This window comes from Parasteatoda tepidariorum, chromosome 8 (assembly GCF_043381705.1).
Source record: "Parasteatoda tepidariorum isolate YZ-2023 chromosome 8, CAS_Ptep_4.0, whole genome shotgun sequence".
NCBI classification, from domain to species: Eukaryota; Metazoa; Arthropoda; class Arachnida; order Araneae; family Theridiidae; genus Parasteatoda; species Parasteatoda tepidariorum.
The window spans coordinates 4,347,886-4,368,199 of record NC_092211.1 but is presented as its reverse complement, the minus strand read 5'-3'; the positions used below and the strand labels follow the sequence as shown (position 1 = coordinate 4,368,199).

At 29.0% G+C, this 20,314-nt stretch overlaps 1 protein-coding gene across 1 annotated transcript in view; it reads left to right on the top strand.

Annotated features, from left to right (window-relative positions):
* The window catches only part of LOC107448034 (ATP-binding cassette sub-family F member 2), a gene marked incomplete at its 5' end in the record, with an annotated part of 56,567 nt that overhangs the window by 13,835 nt on the left and 22,418 nt on the right, over positions 1–20,314 (top strand). The window contains 5 exon segments of the mRNA XM_043055651.2: positions 2,676–2,864; positions 4,609–4,749; positions 9,511–9,637; positions 15,176–15,278; positions 15,354–15,449. Of these exon segments, the coding sequence (XP_042911585.1) occupies positions 2,676–2,864; positions 4,609–4,749; positions 9,511–9,637; positions 15,176–15,278; positions 15,354–15,449 (656 nt within the window).

The window sequence follows — 20,314 nt, the reverse complement described above, 5'->3', positions numbered from 1 at the left end:
TGGAAGAAAGGAATTGTGGAACCTTCTCTTTTTAGAAGGTTATTTTTTTCTTCAAGTCCATAGGCAAGGGTTTAAGTTTGTTCGGATGCTTTGGTAGTTAATTTTTTTCTATTTTGACAAAATGATAAAAAATGTTTTAGTATTTTTAACTTTATAAAATTCTCCAAAAATTAGTTGGTTATAATTTAATAACAATAGATTTTATATTGCACTCTTTATCTGAAAGCTTTTGTACTCCCATGCAATAAAATCTGTGAATCTCAGCAAAGCCTTTTCTTACAATCGCTAACAGCTATGTGTAGACAAATCTTTATAATTGTTGCATTAATTCTAATTTTCTCAATTTCATTTTAACCTTTTATGACACGTATTTTAATTAAAGAAAGGTTCTTTTAAGAACTGTAATGAAGAAAGCTTTGCTGCTTCCTTCATTAGGCGTGNTTCTTATAAGAACCAACTATATGTTAGCATTTAATTTTACTTTTTTGTTGGTAAATATTTGATTTTTTATTCAAAATTCTGGAGATGTATTCCTATTGTATAGTAATCACAATTCAAAAATGTTGCTTGCGTTCCAGGGAGATTTCTAAGTAGACAAAAGAAAATATAGGAAACATGTTAAATGATGTGTAAACATAGAATATAAAAATGTGTTTATTAAGAAGGACAGGTACTGTACAGGTTTGCACTGTACAGGTACAAGTTTCTAGTTATAAAAGCAGAAACAATTAACTATGTCAAACTAACAAAAAACATGTATTTAGATTCGAATTCTTTAAATATTTTAATTTCAAATTAGAAAAAACAAAGCAGAATAAATTTTAAAGAATTTGCAAAAAGAAATTGGAAAATTTTGTATTTGCGACATTCTTTTTTGTGTACAGAATCTCTAAAAATAATACTTATACAAAATAACATTATTTAAGCATTTGACTTGAGATACTGTTTTAAGGAAAATATGATCAATGAATTTTATAAAGAGCACTTAAATAGAGTATAAAATGGCTTTATATTGAAATGTAAATACAGTGTTTGTACACTTAAAACTTTCAATGAAATAAGACCATTAATTGTTATTAATATTTCAGAACGGATATTTAATATTAAAAAATATTCTATTCTTAGCAAAACTGTTTGAAATATTTTAAAAATAAAACAAAAGTTTATTTTTAAGAAATCAGTACTTAAAAAGTAACAAAGACTTGATCTCACAAAAGTCATCGTACACTTTCAAAAAAAACTCTCCACCTATTAGTAAATATTTTTTGTTAAATTAACATTTAGTAGAGTTTCCTTTCGCATCTACAATAGCTTTTAAAAGTATGTAAGTAAATGTAACTAGTTTTTTTTTTGTCAGGTGAAATTTGAGCAGAATATTTTTTATTAAGTTTAACAAACTTTTACCACACTCAAATATGAATTTTTCCACAAATTTTATAATTTTAATCTCTGATATGAAGTCCTTTTAAGCATTTATCACATATTGCACATTGGAATAGGACACAATAAACTAATTTAGTGATATTCATTACTGTGATATACCTGTTATGATGACACATAATCAGCTTTCAAATGTTGTCTATTGTATTACGACCAAAGCCATTTTTAAATAACGAACAAAAATATTACGGAGTTAGAAAGTAAAAATTAAAATATAATTTTGCTATCATAAGATTGATACTAAATTACAAATAAATAAAGAATTTAAAGCAATAGACCATAATTTTAATTCTGATATCCAAAAACATTTAAATGTATGATGACTTTAGTGAGGTAAAATTTTTGTTACTTTTTTATTTTTGATTTCTTAAAAATAAACTTTTGCTTTGTTTTTAAAATATTTCATGCAGTTTTGTTAAGAATAGATTATGCATCTTATTATTGAATACCCATTCTGAAATATTTATTTTAATAGAATAGAGTCCTATTTGAATAACAGTTATAAGTGAAAGAACACTTTTGGGAGCCACTGTAAATATAAAAATTGATAATTAGTAATTTATTGATTATTAATAATTTAATCACCTGGAATGGTTTTCTTTTTCTTAATGAGATTATATTAAACAATACTTATCCAAGATTTTTTATCATTCTGTATTTGCCATTTGGTACATGAAGTAAGCAAAAACTACATGAAGCAAAAACTGCATTTTTGAACTTTGAGCAAAAACTACACGAAGTAACACATTAAAAATTTTTTATTCAGTATATTCTACAAGCTAAACATATTATTTTCTCTCCATGTTTATTATTTTTTAAAAATTAATATTGTAAAAAAACATTAAAAAATAAAAAACAATCTTTCCAAATTGTCAAAATAAATTTAGTCTAGTTATTTTTTCAAGATGATATATTAAAAAAATAACATTTTAAATAAAATACTTTATTGACACTTTACTTGTACCCATCCTACACTTTATGAGAAGAAAAAAATACACGCTGACCTGGAAATTTTAAGATTTTTACCTGGAAAAATCAGGGAAATTTGAAACCTGATTTGAGTGGCCACCCTGTTAAGACCATTCATTCGCGGATTTCTGCAAATCATAAACGTGATTCCGTCAAGATTTTGAAACTTTTGCTACAACACGTTTTACATTCATGTGATTCTTTAAATTATTTTTTTGATTTTGCATATTTTGATACATCAAATATTTTATTGTCGTTCGTTTTAGGAAAATCAACTTTGCTGGCTGCTTTAGGTCGACGTGAAGTGCCTATTCAAGACCACATTGATATTTATCATTTAACGCGTGAAATGGAGGCTAGCGAGAAATCGGCTCTTCAAGCAGTGATGGATGTTGACGTGATGAGATTAAGATTAGAAAAGTTGGCTGAAGAACTCTCTCAATTCGATGATGAAGGTTAGTTAATTAGGATCTTTTAAAGTAAAATGTTTTAGGTAAAATTTTTATTCAAAATTTTTTTACTTTCTATTTTATTTAAAATCTATTATTTTATGGATTGTACTTTGAAATAATAGTTAGTAATTTTTTAATCCTTTCCAAAAATATTGTTACTATAAAAGAACTGCAACCTATTATGGAAAGTGTAATGAGATATACTTTATTTATTGGTAAATATTTTTGAATTGAATAATATTCAATATATTACTACTGCCTGAATTTTATTTTTATTGCAATTAGATTATTTTTATGGTTGGAGCCTACAGTTTCATTAATTGTAAATATGTAAAAAAATATTTTTGGTATAGAAGTAAATTAAGTTTGAAAATGTTCATATTGCTTAATTAAGTTTTTTAAATGATTATTAATGATGCAAATTAACACTACTTAATATTTTTCGAAGTCTTCTATAAAATAAAGCGTTGCTAATTTTTTAACAATTACCAAAATTATTGTTACTATGAAATAACTGTAACTCATTAGAAAGTGTATATGTTAATGTTCTATGAAGTATCCTTTATTAGATTAATAATTGACAAATATTTTCCAATTGAAAAATATTAATTGATTTTTATTGCAACTATTTGTACAATTTGTACTATTTTTGTTGAACCTTGGTGTTCCCAATTAAATTATTTGTAAATATATAAAAAAATCATGTTAAGTGTTTTATTTTGTTAATACTCATATTACTTTGTAAATATTTTTTAATGTTCAGAATTTTTTTTTAATTAAAAAAAATTATGTCAATTTTAAGGGAATTTTGATATTTAAAATTCTTTAGTTGTCTTAATTACCCATTGAAATTAATATTTTGGTCTAGAATATTGTTATTTTAAAAATAATCTTGAAGTTTAAATTGTAACTTACTGAAAGGTATGAATATTCATTGGTAATCATACTTTGTGAGATTATTATTCATAAATGTTTCTTAATTAAAATTCATTCAAATAATTATATTTATATCTTTAGATGTATATAGAGAATATCTTGTTTGAGCTAAATCAAACGTGATAATTCTTCAAAAATGTTTCTAATAACCTTTTTGAGTGATTGCAAATTTAGAAAAAAAAATCCTTAAATTTTTTTTTCTTTCTTTAGTACTAATTGACCACTTTTACCCATGGATCTACCGAAGAAAAAAAAATGTTCTGGCTGCTTTGATTTCTAGAGCGTTAAACAGTGTTGACTTAAATGCTTTTTAAATGGGTTCAATAAAACAATCTTCTGAGTTTCCAATGAGAACATCAGTCTTTCTGGGTAAAGTTGTGTCACTGAACATTTTACAAAGTAAATGACACATATATCGACTGCAACACACATATAATTTCTTTTGAATTTTTTCAATATCCGATTTAATGTTTGCTCCCATGATAGAAGATGAGTAAAAAATAAGTGCGATATACCAGCGACTGATCAAGAGTTTTGACGCTTAAAAAGTCTAACAATATTTTTATACCAAATATAAATCATGAGGCAAATTTGCGAACAATGTTGAGTTTTAAGAGGGGTACTGTTGAAATAATAGCTGAAAACAAGTAAAAATTACATTTTATTAAGTCATCTCACAAGTGTCAATTTTTAAATAATATGCTTTTATTGTTTTTCCATGAGTTTAGGTGTTTAAAAATACTAGTCCAATGGAAAAGGTTAAATAGGAATGTAATTTTTTAATTGATTATTGTTCTCATTTCTTTTAAAGAATCCCAAGAACAATTGATGGATGTCTATGAAAGATTAGATGAAATAGGAGCTGATAAAGCACAAGCAAAGGCTGCTTACATACTTCATGGTTTAGGGTTCACAAAAATCATGCAACAGAAAATGTGCAAGGATTTCTCAGGTTTGAAATTTAAAGTTGTATCCTGTTATTTAAAAGGAATTGTACTGGACAAATAGCTTAAGATTATTAATGATTCATTTTAGTGTGAAAGTACAAGCGTAGATGATTTATATGTACCATACCTCTGGCATGGCTACAGGATTATTTTTATCTCAGATTTAAAAAAATAGAGATATGTAATGACATAGCTGCCAACTCTACTGGATTTTGGCATTTTCTCCTGGTCTACTGGTTTAAAAAAAATTCTTCTGGTTTTTGTACATATTAGAAAATTCCTTAAAATTATATCTTAGAAAAAATCCTTATTAAAATAGAATTTTTTCATAATGTATTGTTTGCTTGCTATTAGTTTTACTAATACATAATGAATCTCATTTAGAGTATTCAGAACTAGCTTTGTAAATTAATTAAAAAATATTTTTTACTGTAATAAATTACTTCTCTATTACTATTAAAAATAATGAGTTAACATAATGAAAAACCTTTCAAGTTCATTCCATATCAATCATAAATGTAAAATATTGCAGACCATTTATAGTTATTAGTGTAATAAAGTTTTTGTATTTTGATGACAAAAATCCATAAAATTCCCCACTTGTAAAATAATTAGTATATCAAATAGTTATCATGGAATTTATATTTCGTAAACTCTACTGGACTTTTTTCTATCCATATTGGCAGATATGTAATAATAAATACAATGTAACTAATAAATATTATCTTCTAACTAGACAATGTGCTATTTTTTATATTTTTTAAGTAAATAAAATTGAAAGAAATGGAAAAGTAAAGATTTTTCTTTTCTATTCTCATTGATTAACAATAACTCTCTCTTTTGAAATCTGACACCCAAAATAGGGTATTAGACAGGTGCAGCTTGCAAGAAATGCTTTGCTAGGACAGTTTAGAAAACCTGGAAAAAAAAAACATAAAGAAATTTTAATAGTTTTTTCTTGTTTTGAATCTGACAATACGATTATCTGGTTTGATTTTATACAGTAGAGAACCATTTATCTGGTATCCAGATAACCGGGAAACCAGAAAAACGGGAAAATTTTTGATTGGTTTTCCCGCCATTTTAAACTAGAACGATTATGAAAAAAAGCGGAAATTGAACTCATCCTTGAAGTTGAGTAGAGGAAAATGTAAGGAAGGGGTGAATTTTTTCCCCGTTTACCCAGAGAAACGTCATTTCCTCCTTGACCTTGAAGGCAGGGAAGGGAGGAATGTTTTATTTTCTCCTTTAGGCCGTCAATCAAGCTCAAGGGTGTGGCATGCTGATTTCGTTTTCTGTTTGATTTACGAGGGGGGTGGGGAAAATGCATTGCATGCATATCAGTGAACAGAAGATGAAAGAGAAAAATATATTTATCTATTTGACATCGATTAATAAAAATAAAATCTTTTTCTTCTGAATAAATTTTCATTCTTTGGAAGTGCGGTATCATTTGCAAGTTTTTATTGATGTGGAATCACATCTGCTGTAATTAAATATTGTGTTTTTATCAACAAAAAAAAATAGAAGGAGAATTGATTATTAATTTAAACATAGGATTATTTTATGAAGCAGATTGCAGTTTTGTTTTTCTGATTCCACTACGTTTGATATTTTTTTCTTTTCACGATAATTTTCGCACTCAATAAATTAATTCTTTTTATTCATAAATTTTATCATTAGGTTTTTTTTAAAAATTCCGTTGATGTAGCCTTGTTCCGGGTTTTAATATTTATGCTAGTGCCTTTTTTAACTATCGTTTCGGTTTGATAATTTTCAAGTGTTTTTAGTTAGTTAATTAGTTTTCCTTTTATTTAATCGTTTCCCCCGTATAATTAGGTATGAAATATATTGCGTTATTTAACCATTGGTTTTGTTTATATTAGTTGATTTAGGAATTCTAATTATTTTTAAAAAATAAATGCGAGAATTTTGTAATTTTTAAACTTGTTTTTCTTTTCTAAACTTGCTAATTTTTTTATTCTTTTAAATGTTATTTTTCTATCATTTTTTTCTTTTTAAAGTTAGGAGTACCTTTTTTTTCTCTTACTTTATGCATTACACTTTTTCCTTGTAATTCGGGTTTGATAAAACATCGATTAACGACACTTTTTGGTCAATCCAGAAAACCGGAAAATTCAGACATCCGGGATAGCGATGGTCCCAAGCATCCAAGATAATTGGTACTCTACTGTATTTACATGAGTCTGATTTTATATTAAAAAGTTTTGACTCTGTGTATATTTACAGTATTATTGCAAGTTTCAAATTAAGTTTTAAAAAAGCATTCAATTTTGTGCAGGTTTTTTATTTATCTATTGTTTGCAAGTGCAAATTTCGCTATAGTATGCATGTTTGAGTGAGCCAATTTTATACAATAATCTGAAAATGTTTTATCTGGAGTGATATAGAAATATATAATATAACTCTTGATCACTCTAGTTACTTAGGCGGTTTAATTACCTTTTTAATCATTATATCAGTTTAAATTTAAATTCCTATATTTAAGTAGTTGCCAACTTGTAGAGCCGTAAAAATAATTTTCTTAGTGGTCGTAATAAATCTTGAGTTTCATGGTTTCAAAACTTTTTTAACAAATAAATAATTGAAATGAAAATGCGTATAAGTAATAAAAATATGTATATTAAGATCTGAGTTGGCTTATTGTAGTTAAATGTTTAGAAAATTCTTCTAGCTTTAATTACTGATTCATTAGCACTTTATAAAAACGTTTTTCAACAACCGTACAAGTTAACACTTATGTGTATTTAATTTAGGGTTAATTGTATTCCTAAATTCCGGGTTTTTCATGTAATTCCGCTATTTGAAACTTACACTAAATTGCGTTAACAAGACGTTTGCCAATTTAATTTAACCTGTCGGACTTCTGCATATTTAATATTTGAAATTACGCTAGAATCACTTTGTGTCACAGTTAATTTTCATCTATCTGTAAATTTAAGTTTTGTTACAAGCTTGGCTAAGCTAACTAAGAGTAAGCCTTTTACTCTTTTAATTCCCGTTTGGGTCACAAACAAATTTTGATTTATGAAGATAGTTCTGCAGATTTGATCAGAAAATTATGTAAATTGCAAAATTTTCATTTAGGGCTCTCTTGCTTCAAGTTCCATATGATTTAGATTTGCACATATTTGAATTATATATACACGCAAATAAAAAATTTCACATAGTATTAACAAAATTTTAAAATCATGCTTTGATAATTTTTTAAGAATTAAGTTTGGTAAATCTTTGTTTGTAATCTGTAAAATATTGTATTAAATTTTGGTAAATTTATTATTGTAAATTTTTCATAAACTAAAATTTGATTCAATAAATTGAAAAGAAGAGTTCATATTTTAATAACCTTGCAATTTACCTAATAAATTCTATCAATTATTTATCATAATGCTTGTGTAATGTCATATTTTTCAGTTAATTCAAATATGGTTCATTGAATTTTACATAAAACGTTTTACTGTTGTCAGTCTTAGTATGTATGCCAATGTGTCCTTTGGAAATTTTTCGATAGTCTTCATTCTAAATTAAACTGCAATATAACTATCAAACCATTGGCAGTTGTGAGCTTCACATACAACTATTAATGTAAAATTGATATACTTTGTCTACCAATTGTGCTTTAAGGATATACAATTTCTGCTTCAAAGTAAACTGGCTGACATGCATTTTATGGTACTAATTATATTACTGAACAGATCCTTGAAAAATTCAATTTTGATCCTTGATCGTAGAATCCTTGAATTATTATTATTTTTTAACATAGAGTGGAAACCTTGAATATCCCAGTCATGTGGTAGGTACCTCTCAAACTGTGGTATAATAATTATCAAACAGACTGATTGTCTTGTTTTACAGCATTTGTAAATTATGAGTCACATAGTACTCATTGGAGATATTAAACAAAGCTGTAGTGTTTGAATAGAGCTCTTGCATCCAAATGAATTCACTAATATCTGATCCATACAAATTCTGCCTACCTCACTGCTGATTTACACATGATGGTGCGTAGCGTTTTTTAAAAAAAAGCTTAAATGTGCTTATTTTCGTTTTTTAAAAGCCCTTAAGGTGCTTTTTTCATGGAGTGTTTTTAAAAAGAGCTTAAATTTCCTTTTTCGAAAATGAGTTTTTAAATTTTTTTTTTACCATGTGTATTTTTGCTGCGTATGCAAAAACGTTTTTTACATTGCTCTATTCAACATTGTTCTATTGAACCACAATCCGCTTTGGCGTACCGGCGGTATGTAGCGTATGATAGCGACAATCACGTTGCTTGTTTGATTAAATAGTTAGATTTGAGTCCGCATGTGCGCCTACTGTACTGTACTTAAAGGGTGCTTCTTTTTTGTTGAAAGATTTGGCTATGCACCCTGTGTACAATAACCTCAATAGTTCACAGATCATAGGTTAGAATCCCCTTAGCCATCTGTTTAATTGTGGAAGGATTTGTATACCATCAGAAAGTTCTTCATGCTGTCTTTTCGCTTTTCCTATTGTTTAATCAGAAGTTCTATTATCTTCTGGATTGGTCTCAAAATTACAAGACTACAGAGTTAAGTATTAATAATCATGAACCCTAAAATGGGTTGGTTGTTCAACTCCAGTGTTAAAATAAAATGTATGAAAAAAGTCCCAAGTACTTCATTTATTTTTTAATGCAAAAACTAAAATTTTATAAATCCTGTAATTTATTTGCCATGATTTCCCTGACTGTTTTATTTGTGATGCAAATGTTTTCCTTTGTGCAGGAGGTTGGCGTATGAGAATCGCTCTGGCTAGGGCTTTATATGTTCGCCCTCACTTGCTGCTTTTAGATGAACCCACCAATCACCTTGATTTAGAAGCTTGTGTCTGGTTAGAGGATGAACTAAAGACGTACGTTTTTTCTCAATTAGTACTAATTATTTTAAGATTTTAACCCCTTCGTTAAGTGTGTATCTATTAGTTTTTTCTTTAACTACTTAATTGCTATAATTTAGATCTTCTCTAAAAGATTTTTTACTTTTCTGATCACAGAAACAAGATAAAATGAAAAACTTTCTACTAACACAAATTTCAATCAAACTGTCTGCAAGCATTTTATTAATTCATTTTACTAATTTCAACCCTTTAGTCATCACTTCAGTTTTGGTTATCAGATGTTTTGGTTTTTCGTGTTTTAATTTGGATTTTTTCGCTAAAGATTCATTTGATACTTTTTTTTAAAAAGTTCTTATGGCATTTCATTTCTGCATTTAAATTAGGATAATTGTTGATTTTTTTTTAAAAAAAAATCTCTTTCGGGATGCACATGTTCTATCTAGACCGCAATATAACAAAGACGCTCCTAGAGTTTATGTTCCCATGACATCACTTAAAATCAATACTGTACTTAACAGTGAGACAGTGTTTCTACACTACCTGGAAAATCAGTAAAACCGGAAAAAGGCAGAGAATTTGGAAATTGTCTGAAAAATCAGGGAATTTAACATTTTGGATCCAAAATCTGAAAAAGTCAAAGTTTGATTTGGCGAGTGCCAAACAAACTTTTCCTGTGCCAGAATTGTGGCAAAGCGGCGACATTGTCGCAGACTGTTACTGAGTTCTTACAGGAAGATTTTTCTTTTGGGAAGTAAAAAGTTTTTTCTTTATTCTGTAAAAATATGTATCTTTTCTACAGAACTATACTCAAACGATGCCTTTCTTGCGAGTGGAAAAAAATGCTTGTGGCTTTTCTTTTCTTATTTGAGGATAATGAAAAATAATGAATTAAAACATTTGGTTTTCGTTTGAATTTTATACGCAGTTATTATTATTAATATCGCATTAGTATTTCTGAGAGTTTAAAATCCAATGTCACTATTTGTATTTAGGCATTTTTAAAATCCAATATTGCGATTTGTTATAACACGATTGTAATATCAAACATCGATTTTAGTATTTATATGCGATTTGAAATCTACTCATTGCGATTCGTATTCACGTGATCTAAAAGTTATGCATCATGATTCTTATTCACGTGATTTAAAAATTCAATATCGCAATCGATGCCACCCACCTTGAAAACCTGGAATTATCAGGGAATTCTCTTTATACTGGAAAAGTCGGAGGAAATTCGGATTAAAACCTGAAAAATAAGGGAATTTTAAAGAAAAGCTGTAATTTTTTTCTCAATTTGAATTATTTTGCTATCCGTTTTATCCATTTTATTTAGACTGAAATTTATTGTCAAACAGTTGAAATAGCATCAACTTAGTAATACTTTACTTGCATTAAGATTCTTTCCATTACTACCCTGCTAAACAAGAATGCCAAATGAAACACTCCCATGTTGCTAAATAAAGGCGAAATCTTTCACCTCCTTGGAGATTATAGGACTAGGCAGCAGTTTAAGGAAAGGCAAAAATTGTAATCGAGATGGAATAAGGGTTATTTGCTCTGTAGGCTGAATTCACTTACTGTTCAAGTTTGTTCCGATGCTTTGGGGGTATATTTTTATTTTAACAAAGTGTTTTAGTATTTTTAAATTTCCAAAAAATAATTGGTTATAATTTAATATTAGATTTTGTCTTACACTCTTTTTCTGAAAGCTTTTGTCTTCTCATCCAATGAATTATTTTTCTCGGCATCGCCTACCAATCACTCATTTTTCTTGAATCGCTAATAGCAAAATTGATGCTAATTTTCATTTTAATCTTTTATAGCATATTTTATTGAAAAGAAAAAATTACAAAGTACAGTAATTCACACTAATAATTACTAAAAATAATTAAAGTGAACTGTGACAAACCAGGTCATTAACAGATTCAAATGTGTAGAGAAACATCTCACATTTTGATTTACCAAAAAACAATTCTAATGCACTCGTGATATTTTACATGCGATACCAAAATACATAATTAATCGTACTGTGCAGCTAAGATTTAAGCATAATTAAATTATTTTTTCTGTTTAAAGCAAGATTTTGATAATAAGTGTTTTTATTGTTAATTAATAATTGTTTTTGCACTGCTTTTCTTTTTATTACATTTGTTTTTATTTATTTCCATCACTTATTTTGCTTTTTCTTTATGACATGAAATATGAATAGAAACCATCTAAATATTCCTTTATGTTAATTAACAGTCATGTATTTCACTTCTGTAACCTAATAATAAAATATGTATAACTATGCTTTGCTTTAAATTTTATATTATAACTTAAAATTTGATCAATGATATTTTTATATATATATATACAGACCTGCCAACTTGTACGGTTTTGCCGTACAGTGTACGGTTTTTTACACGATTGTACGGTTGTACAGACAAGCGCTAAAATCGTACAGTTGCTTATTCATTTATAGTGTTTAAGTTTTTTTTTTTAGAAGAAAAAAAATGAAATTAACAGCATGCTTATTAAAATCATGCATTCAAAGGTTAACACTATTTTAAATACTAGTTATGAAACGCATCACCAAAAAAAAAAATGAGTCCCTGACAAGTTATAATCTGGTTGTTTTTGCGAGCCAATCACGTGACGCTAAAACAATCATTAACCAATGAGATTGAGTATGTGCCTCGGCGAAATGAGCCTTTGCTAGTGGGAACTCTGATATAGAGATCATGTGACCAGTAATTACGGACTAGATTAAGAGCGCTTTTTGGCAACGGTAATGTTTTTGTTTACCATTTGTTGCGCATGGATTACAGTTTTTGTTTTAAAATTACGGAATAATAATATATAAATGATCATTTAGGCACATAATATAAATTTTCGTTAACATAATTTTCGTTTATAATAAATTTCGTTCGTAAATAAACATTAGGCACATAATATTTCGGAAATATAAATGATCATGTAGGCACAAAGAAACTTAAGGATTTAGCACACTGTGTTGATATAAATGAAAACATTAGTAAGTATTTTGCGTCTGGAAGTGATGACAATATAATACGGGCCAAAGTGTATTTGTGTTGTTCATTGTAGAGCACGATCTACCTATTAGTGTCGCAGATCATGCAGGTCCATTATTTAGGAAAATGTTCCCTAAAAGCGATGTTGCAAAAAAATATGGTGCAGGACGAACAAAAACTGCTGCTATTGTATCGAAAATAGCAGATGTTAAAAATGCTTCAGTTGTTGAATCTCTTCAGAAACAAATGTTTGCTGTCGCTACTGATGGCAGCAACGATACAGATGCGCAACTTTATCCTATTGTTTCTTATTTCGACGCAAAAGCAGGCGAAGTCAAGGTATTGTTGTTTGCCATGCCGCTTTAGGTTTAAGCTCTACCGGACGGAGCATTGGTAATTTGGTGTTAAATATTGTAAAGTCTAAAAATATTCCTTTAGAAAATTGTTTAGCACTTAATTATCTTGCAATCTAATGAGCCAAAAATTCATATTTTGAATTCTTTATTAGATTTATTAAATGATTTTGTTTCAAAATTTATAAGAGCAGACGTTATTAAAGGTTCTTCCCTGATGGACATCAACTTTGTGTCAGAGAAGAATTATAAATTGGTAGTGCTGCTTCCAAGTTAATATCAGTTTTAAAAATGGAAGATAAGCAACTCTTCTATAGTAATATAAAAATAGAACACTATGCCGAGTAAAACACTAGCTCAGAATTGTAAGGTCATGCAGATTACAATGTTGGCAGGTCTGTATATATTTATTTATGGTAAGCAACTCAGTTTTAATTTTTTGAGAAACAATATAACTTTATTTGAACATTGTTGCTTAGAACTCAAAAAATGTATATATTTAGAGAAAAAAAAATTCAGAACTTTCTGTAGTTATTTATCAGGGCGCATAGTGCTTAAAAGTGCTTATTTTCGTTTTTTAAAGGTGTTTTTTTCCATGGGTGTTTTTAAAAAGTTCTTAATTTCCCCTTTTCCGAAATGTGATATTTTATTTTTCTTTACCATGTTGATTTTCGTCTCAAATTATGCAAAAAGACATTGTCCTATTCAACGTTTTCACAATTAATTCAACCCCAATCTATTTCGGCTTACCGTCGGTTTGTAGTGTATGAAAACACCATTTGTTTTACATGTTTGATGAAATACTTGCGGGTCCTCACTTGCACATATACTGAGCTGGATTCAGTGGTAAGGATTTTTGTCGCTCGTGTGCAACCCTGCTGCATTTTGCAAGAGATTCTCAATTTCAGACTTCATTTTCCGCCCTCTGTAATAGAATCGAAAAATCTCTAGAATTTTTTGCTGATTACAGGGACTAATTAAACATAGTAAATTTTTTTCTTTATTAGAGATAGAAAATTTCATTTCTCTTGTTAATTTCATTGTTTGTGATGCTTCGTCTTCGTCACTGTAAATAAAATCTGATAAAACCATCAACTGTCAAAAACTTGCCAACCCTGTCTAATTATGACATTTATCAAAGTGCTTAAAAATATTTTTTTAGTACTTGAAAAGTGCTTAAAAGGTGCTTATTTTTTGTTGAAAAATTTGGCTACACACATTATTTATTTATTATTTTTTAGTAAAGACAAAAATAAAATAACAAAACCTACTTGCATAGAAATCTACTACAAAAACACACATCCTATTCAATTATTGGGTAAATGGGTTACAAATTGTTAGTAGTTATATTAAAAAGGGATAAAAATTTATTCTAGAATTCATATAAAAAAAAAAATTTCATAAATTTGGCTCATCTCTTATGCTACAATCAGGGACATATGCTCTTTCTCGTTCACTGTTAGCTATGCCGCCAAATACAAGTAAAATGTACATCTGTTAATATTGTGTGCTTTGAAACATCAAATATAATCGATTGTATGAACTGTACAAAATGGAAAATTGTATAAAACACAAAAGATCCATCCATTCCAACAGGAAATAGAAGGCAATTAAAAGAAAAATTTGCGTCACTGTATTTGCTATTTGGTTCATTTTGTGCTAAAACTACATAACTAGCACTTTAAAAAAAAATTTTTTCATTAAAAGTAATATATTCTACAAACTAAACATATTTTCTTCACATCTATTCAAGGTGATATATTAAAAAAATAAAATTTTAAATAAAATACTGTATAATATTGACACTTTTCTTGTACCCACCTGCACTTTTTGAAAAAATATGACGTGGAAATTTTTAGATTATTTCTGGAAAAATCAGGGAAATTTGAAACCTGATTTGAGTGGCCGTTTTTTATATGATATCATTTATTACAGGGTGGCCACCCACCTTGAACACATGGAATTATCAGGGAAATTTTTTATGCTGGAAAAATCAAGGAAATTTAGAATCAGGAAATTCGAAAAATTTAGAAAGGGTACACTAATGCCATAAGTTTGGGAAGCCCTGTGTTAAGATAAAATAGTGGTTTAGTTTTTAAGTTTTTATTATTAGTTATCATGGTTTAATTAGCATTTCAAATATTTTTTTTATTGTTTCCTGTGAAAACTTTTTTTTTTTCTTACAGTTACAAAAGAATTCTGGTAATCATCTCTCATTCTCAAGATTTTTTGAATGGAGTTTGTACTAACATAATTCACATTGAAAAAAAGAGATTAAATTATTTTGGTGTAAGTAAATTTCTGATTATTATTCTTGTCTGACAGCTTCGTGAAAGCGTCTAATGTTTTTGTATTTTCTTTTAGGGTAATTATGACCAATTTGTTAAAACACGATTAGATTTACTAGAGAATCAGATGAAGCGATATAATTGGGAACAAAGTCAAATATCTCATATGAAAGTAAGTTCAATTTTCTTCATCTTCTAATGAATCGTTTTCTTTATACCCCCTTGGCAGAATCTCGGCGACATGAAGACATTGTCGCAGAACTTTACAGAGTTCATGCAGAAAGATTTTTCTTTTGGAACATATAAAAATTTTGGTTTGCTTTTCAGCAGAAATTTTCACAATTTTTTTAATGCACATTAAATAATCACTTTTTGAAGCTCTCAAGTTATGTCTTTATCGTAAATCCATTCTGATTCTATTTTCGGCAGTTATTGACATTGATTTTCATTTCGCTTTCAGATATCTGAACATATTTCATAACATACGGGAAATTCAAATTGTGCATTTGATCATTTACTTCTTTTGGCAATTATTGCTTTTGATTGGCAGCTATGTGAATTGAAATTTTAAAAACTTTGTGGGAATCCCATACTGATGGACAATAAAAATCATCTCAAATCTAGTGTATTCAAAAGTTTGTGGTTACCGTGTTATGTATGATCATTATGTAACTGACAAAAGAGTAAATCCGCATAGGATTGCTGGTGAATTATAATAATTGTGTGCAAATTGTCGAACAAAACATTGAGTTTTGAAAAACTCTGTTTTATTAACCTCTGGAAAAAAAAGATTGGCAAAAAGATCCACACTGATTCACTGTGGATTATTGAGTAGATTGAAAAATGAACTGAAATGCATGATTTGGAACTGTATGTTATAATGACATATTAAAATATCGAGATTTTAAAGTCCAACCAAACCGTAAATCAGGGATTTATTTTTGACTGATATTTGCCTTAATTATTGTCCATTTGTTATTTTTTATTCAATGGGGATATTTTAAACTTGATTAACTTGAAATTTGTACGGATCTCTCATTTTTAACATTGCACGATTAACGCATCAGCAAAATTCCGCGATTATCAGCTGCTACGGAGCTTGAGTAAAACCATTTGTAAAGGAAGAAAACAAAAAATTACACAAGTTTTCCGATCTATTCCAAAGCAACACGGTAACCACACACCCCTTTATAAGTGGCTTATCCTCATAACCATAGTAACGGCACGTTCACGTGTAAACCAGTTGATTAGTTTTGCTTCTGTTCCTTTCTCCCTCCTAACTGCTTCCAGTCTCCTCTAGTGAATGCGCTGTTTCCGTCATTATTGCCACTCCCCGTTTCAACTACGTCACTGAACTAGCCGACCGAAATGTCGTTCTCCCTCCCTCGGTAACGGACGAAAACGGTACTGAACTGTCGACTACTACGTGGCTTGTAATCACGTGGTGTGTGTTAAAAATGAAACCAAAGAAAACTTATTTTCAGTCGTATAAGAATTCTTATACTGCAAAGTTTCCATGCATAAAAAAGTGTAATAAAGGAGAAAAGAATGCTTATTGTACAATTTGTTTTTTTGACTTTCTAATATCGCACGGAGGTAGAAATGATATACATGGCCATGTGACCGGACCGAATCACGCCAAGAACATTGAAAACGCTGAAAATAACCAAAGACTAAGCAAAATTTTTAAGCCTCCTTATAATGTCCAAGATTATGAATGAATCGAGATTATGGTTATGAATCGAACTTCAGAAATTACTAAATATTTGCAAGAACAATCATTTACTGTAGCATGTGATGGTAGTCTCAAAGCTGATTATAAGTTGTACCCAGTTGTGGTGAGTTATTTTAATGTGGATCTTTAATGCATTGAAAGAACTTTATTGGCAATCCCAAATTTGGAAGGAAACTCCACTGGTGAAAATATAAGCTCCCTTCTATTAAATGTGTTTGCTAAATATGACATTCCTTTTAGAAATTGCATAACATTCAGTGCAGATAATGCTTCTGTTATACAGGGAAAGAAAAATGGTGTGATTTCTTTTTTAGAAAAAGAAATTGAGCACATAATATCAATTGGATGCTGCTACCATTTAATACATCTTGCCTCTGAAAAAGCTGCTGCAACTTTTCCCGTTAGGATAGATGAAGTTTTGGTAGATATTTTTTTTAAAAAGGAGCATTAACCGTGAGGACTCTCTTAAGAGATTTCAGGAAATGTATGGTAAAGAAGCACAAAAAGTGCTTAAACATGTGTCAACTCGCTGGTTATCGTTAGAGAGAAGTCTTACACGCTTGGTTAATCAGTGGGATCCGCTTATGAGTTATTTTAGAGCTGAAGTTTCTACTTGCAGTGTGTCTGTATCCACTACTTTGCCATTTTTCAAAATTCCAAATGTAGTTGATAAAGAAAGCAGCACAGGAGTAGATAAATTAAGGGATAAACCTGCAGTGCCTAAAGTCGAAACTAAGACTTGTGCAATAATGAAACAGCCTTTGACACATAAACAGGACCCAACTAATGGTAAAAAAAGGAAAAGTTTACTACAAGAAAGTGTGATTCCGATTAAAAGACATAAGGCTAAAAAAGATTCAACTTTATCGGAAGAAGAGAAAATTTTTATGTTTTTTTCTTCAAATTTAAATAAGTGCTTCAGTTTATTTCTTTTAAGTATTATCCCTACATTTGTAAGGTAAATGTGATTTTACAGTCTTCTTCCCCACAAATTCATCGGTTAAGAGTTCTTCTTTTGGATCTGCTAAAAGAACTTTTTTTCAAATTTGTTAAACCTTCTGAGGTTAAAGGAAAAGAGTTAACATGTGTTAATTCTCATTCTTCTTTCAACCATAAAGATCAGTTATAGGCAGTGCAGCAATGGACTTAATTTCAAATTCTTCGGAAAAAGAAAAATTGTTTTATTCAGCTGTTATCAAATATTTCATAACTGCCAGTGAATATTTTGTTAAGAAATTCCCTTTAAATGATCAAGTGCTCAAACATGCTGAAGTTGCTGACTTCAGGGATGAGATTCTTCCGCGGATTTCCGCTTTTTTTTTCCAGATTTTTCCATTTTTCCCGCTAATTTCCGCTGAAATTTTTTTTTGCCCAAGTTAAAATGTTTTATGAGGAATTTAATTTTCCGNTCGGTTAAGAGCTCTTCTTTTGGATCTGTTAAAAGAACTTTTTTCCAAATTTGTTAAACCTTCTGAGGTTAAAGGAAAAGAGTTAACATGTGTTAATTCTAATTAACTTCTTTCAACCATAAAGATCAGTTATAGGCAGTGCAGCAATGGACTTAATTTCAAATTCTTCGGAAAGAGAAAAATTGTTTTATTCAGCTGTTATCAAATATTTCATAACTGCCTGTGAATATTTTTTTAAGAAATTCCCTTTAAATGATCAAGTGCTCAAACATGCTGAAGTTGCTGACTTGAATAAAATTGAAAACTCCAGTTTTGAAAGTGTGAGATATTTTGTAAATTTGTTTCCCTTTTTGAAAACAAGAAGTAATGAAACCAAGCTTACAGCAATGAATGAACTGCAGAAACAGTATTGCCAACTTCAGTTAGAAGATTTGAGTGAAATAACTGTTCCAGATAGATCAGTTGATGTGCAGTGGTCAATGATAAGTCAAATGAAAGGTGCGAATGGCGTGTTTAAGTATGAAAAATTGGGAGACATTATCTTGTCAATTCTTCTCATACCTCATTCAAATTCAGAATGTGAGAGAATCTTTAGTGTGGTTAGAAAGAACCGTACTGAATAGCGAGCAATTATGTCTAATAAAACTTTAGAAAGCCTGCTTATATTAAAAACCAAATTTTCTAAAATCTGTCACGAACAAGTGTTTGAAAAAGATTTTTTAATTAAAGCAAAGAAGACTACTTCAGCTTCTTTAAATTCAGCATCCTCTTTTGCTGTTGATTTAGAAGAAAACCCTTAAAGAACTATTTTATTTTGCCTATAGCATTTTTTTACAAAAAGTAGCATCATTGTAATGGAATTTGAAATAATTGTAGTAGAATTTGAAATGATTGAGATGATAAATGGATGGTTGATTAGATATTTCTGTACATTTTCTAACAAATGTAATTTAAAAAATTTATGAAAATTTGCTTCTCACTTCATCAACATTCAATCATGTGATAGATTCTATAATTAATATATTTATTATTGATTTGTGGTGTATTTTTACTTAATTAAATAATTCGAATAGTTTTCGTTAAATTTTTCATGAAAGTTTTACTGATGCAAGTTTTTTTAAGTTGGCAAGTATGCATAGCGTTTTTAAAAAGTGTTTAAAAGTGCTGAATTTTCCATTTTGAAAAGAAATTTTTTCTTTACCATGTCTATTTTCGCCATGTATTATGCAAAAGCAAGCTTTTCAGGGTGTTCTATTCAACGTTTTCACAATTTATTCAACCACAATCCATTTTGGCGTACCATCAGTCTATTAGGCACCAATCATTTTACATGTTTGATGAAATACTTGCTAGTCTCTACGTGCATCTACTGAGCTGGGGTCAGTGAGATTCTTGCTCTCTCATCTGCATTAAGGAAACATGATCAATTTTCAAAACATTTAAGTTTTTTAAAGGTATAAGCAATGTGTAACATTTTATTTTTAGTATCGAAATAATTTAATCATTTTTCCTTGTGTATGCTTAATCTTTTAACAGTTGTTGAATTGTAACTTTATTTCATTGTATTACCTACAGATTATAAAATTGATTTTTGTAAAACTACGTTTTATTTTTCAAGAGTCTGAGAGAGTGATGAAAATAGGCCGAGTTTGAATGGATTTTTGCACGACTCCTGTTTCTTTACAGTTGAGTTCAGTGCTTGAAAATTCATTGTGATTAAAACTGCTTGGAGCGAAAATAATATCTGACTCTCAGTTGCTTTCTCTGATGAAATAAGTCCCCCCAAAAAATATTGATTTAGAGCAGATTAGAATTAGAGAAAAACCTCTTCAACTGTTTCCCTTTCTTTCTACAGTTCATGGCCATATTATTCGACGCAATTTGACATTCTAT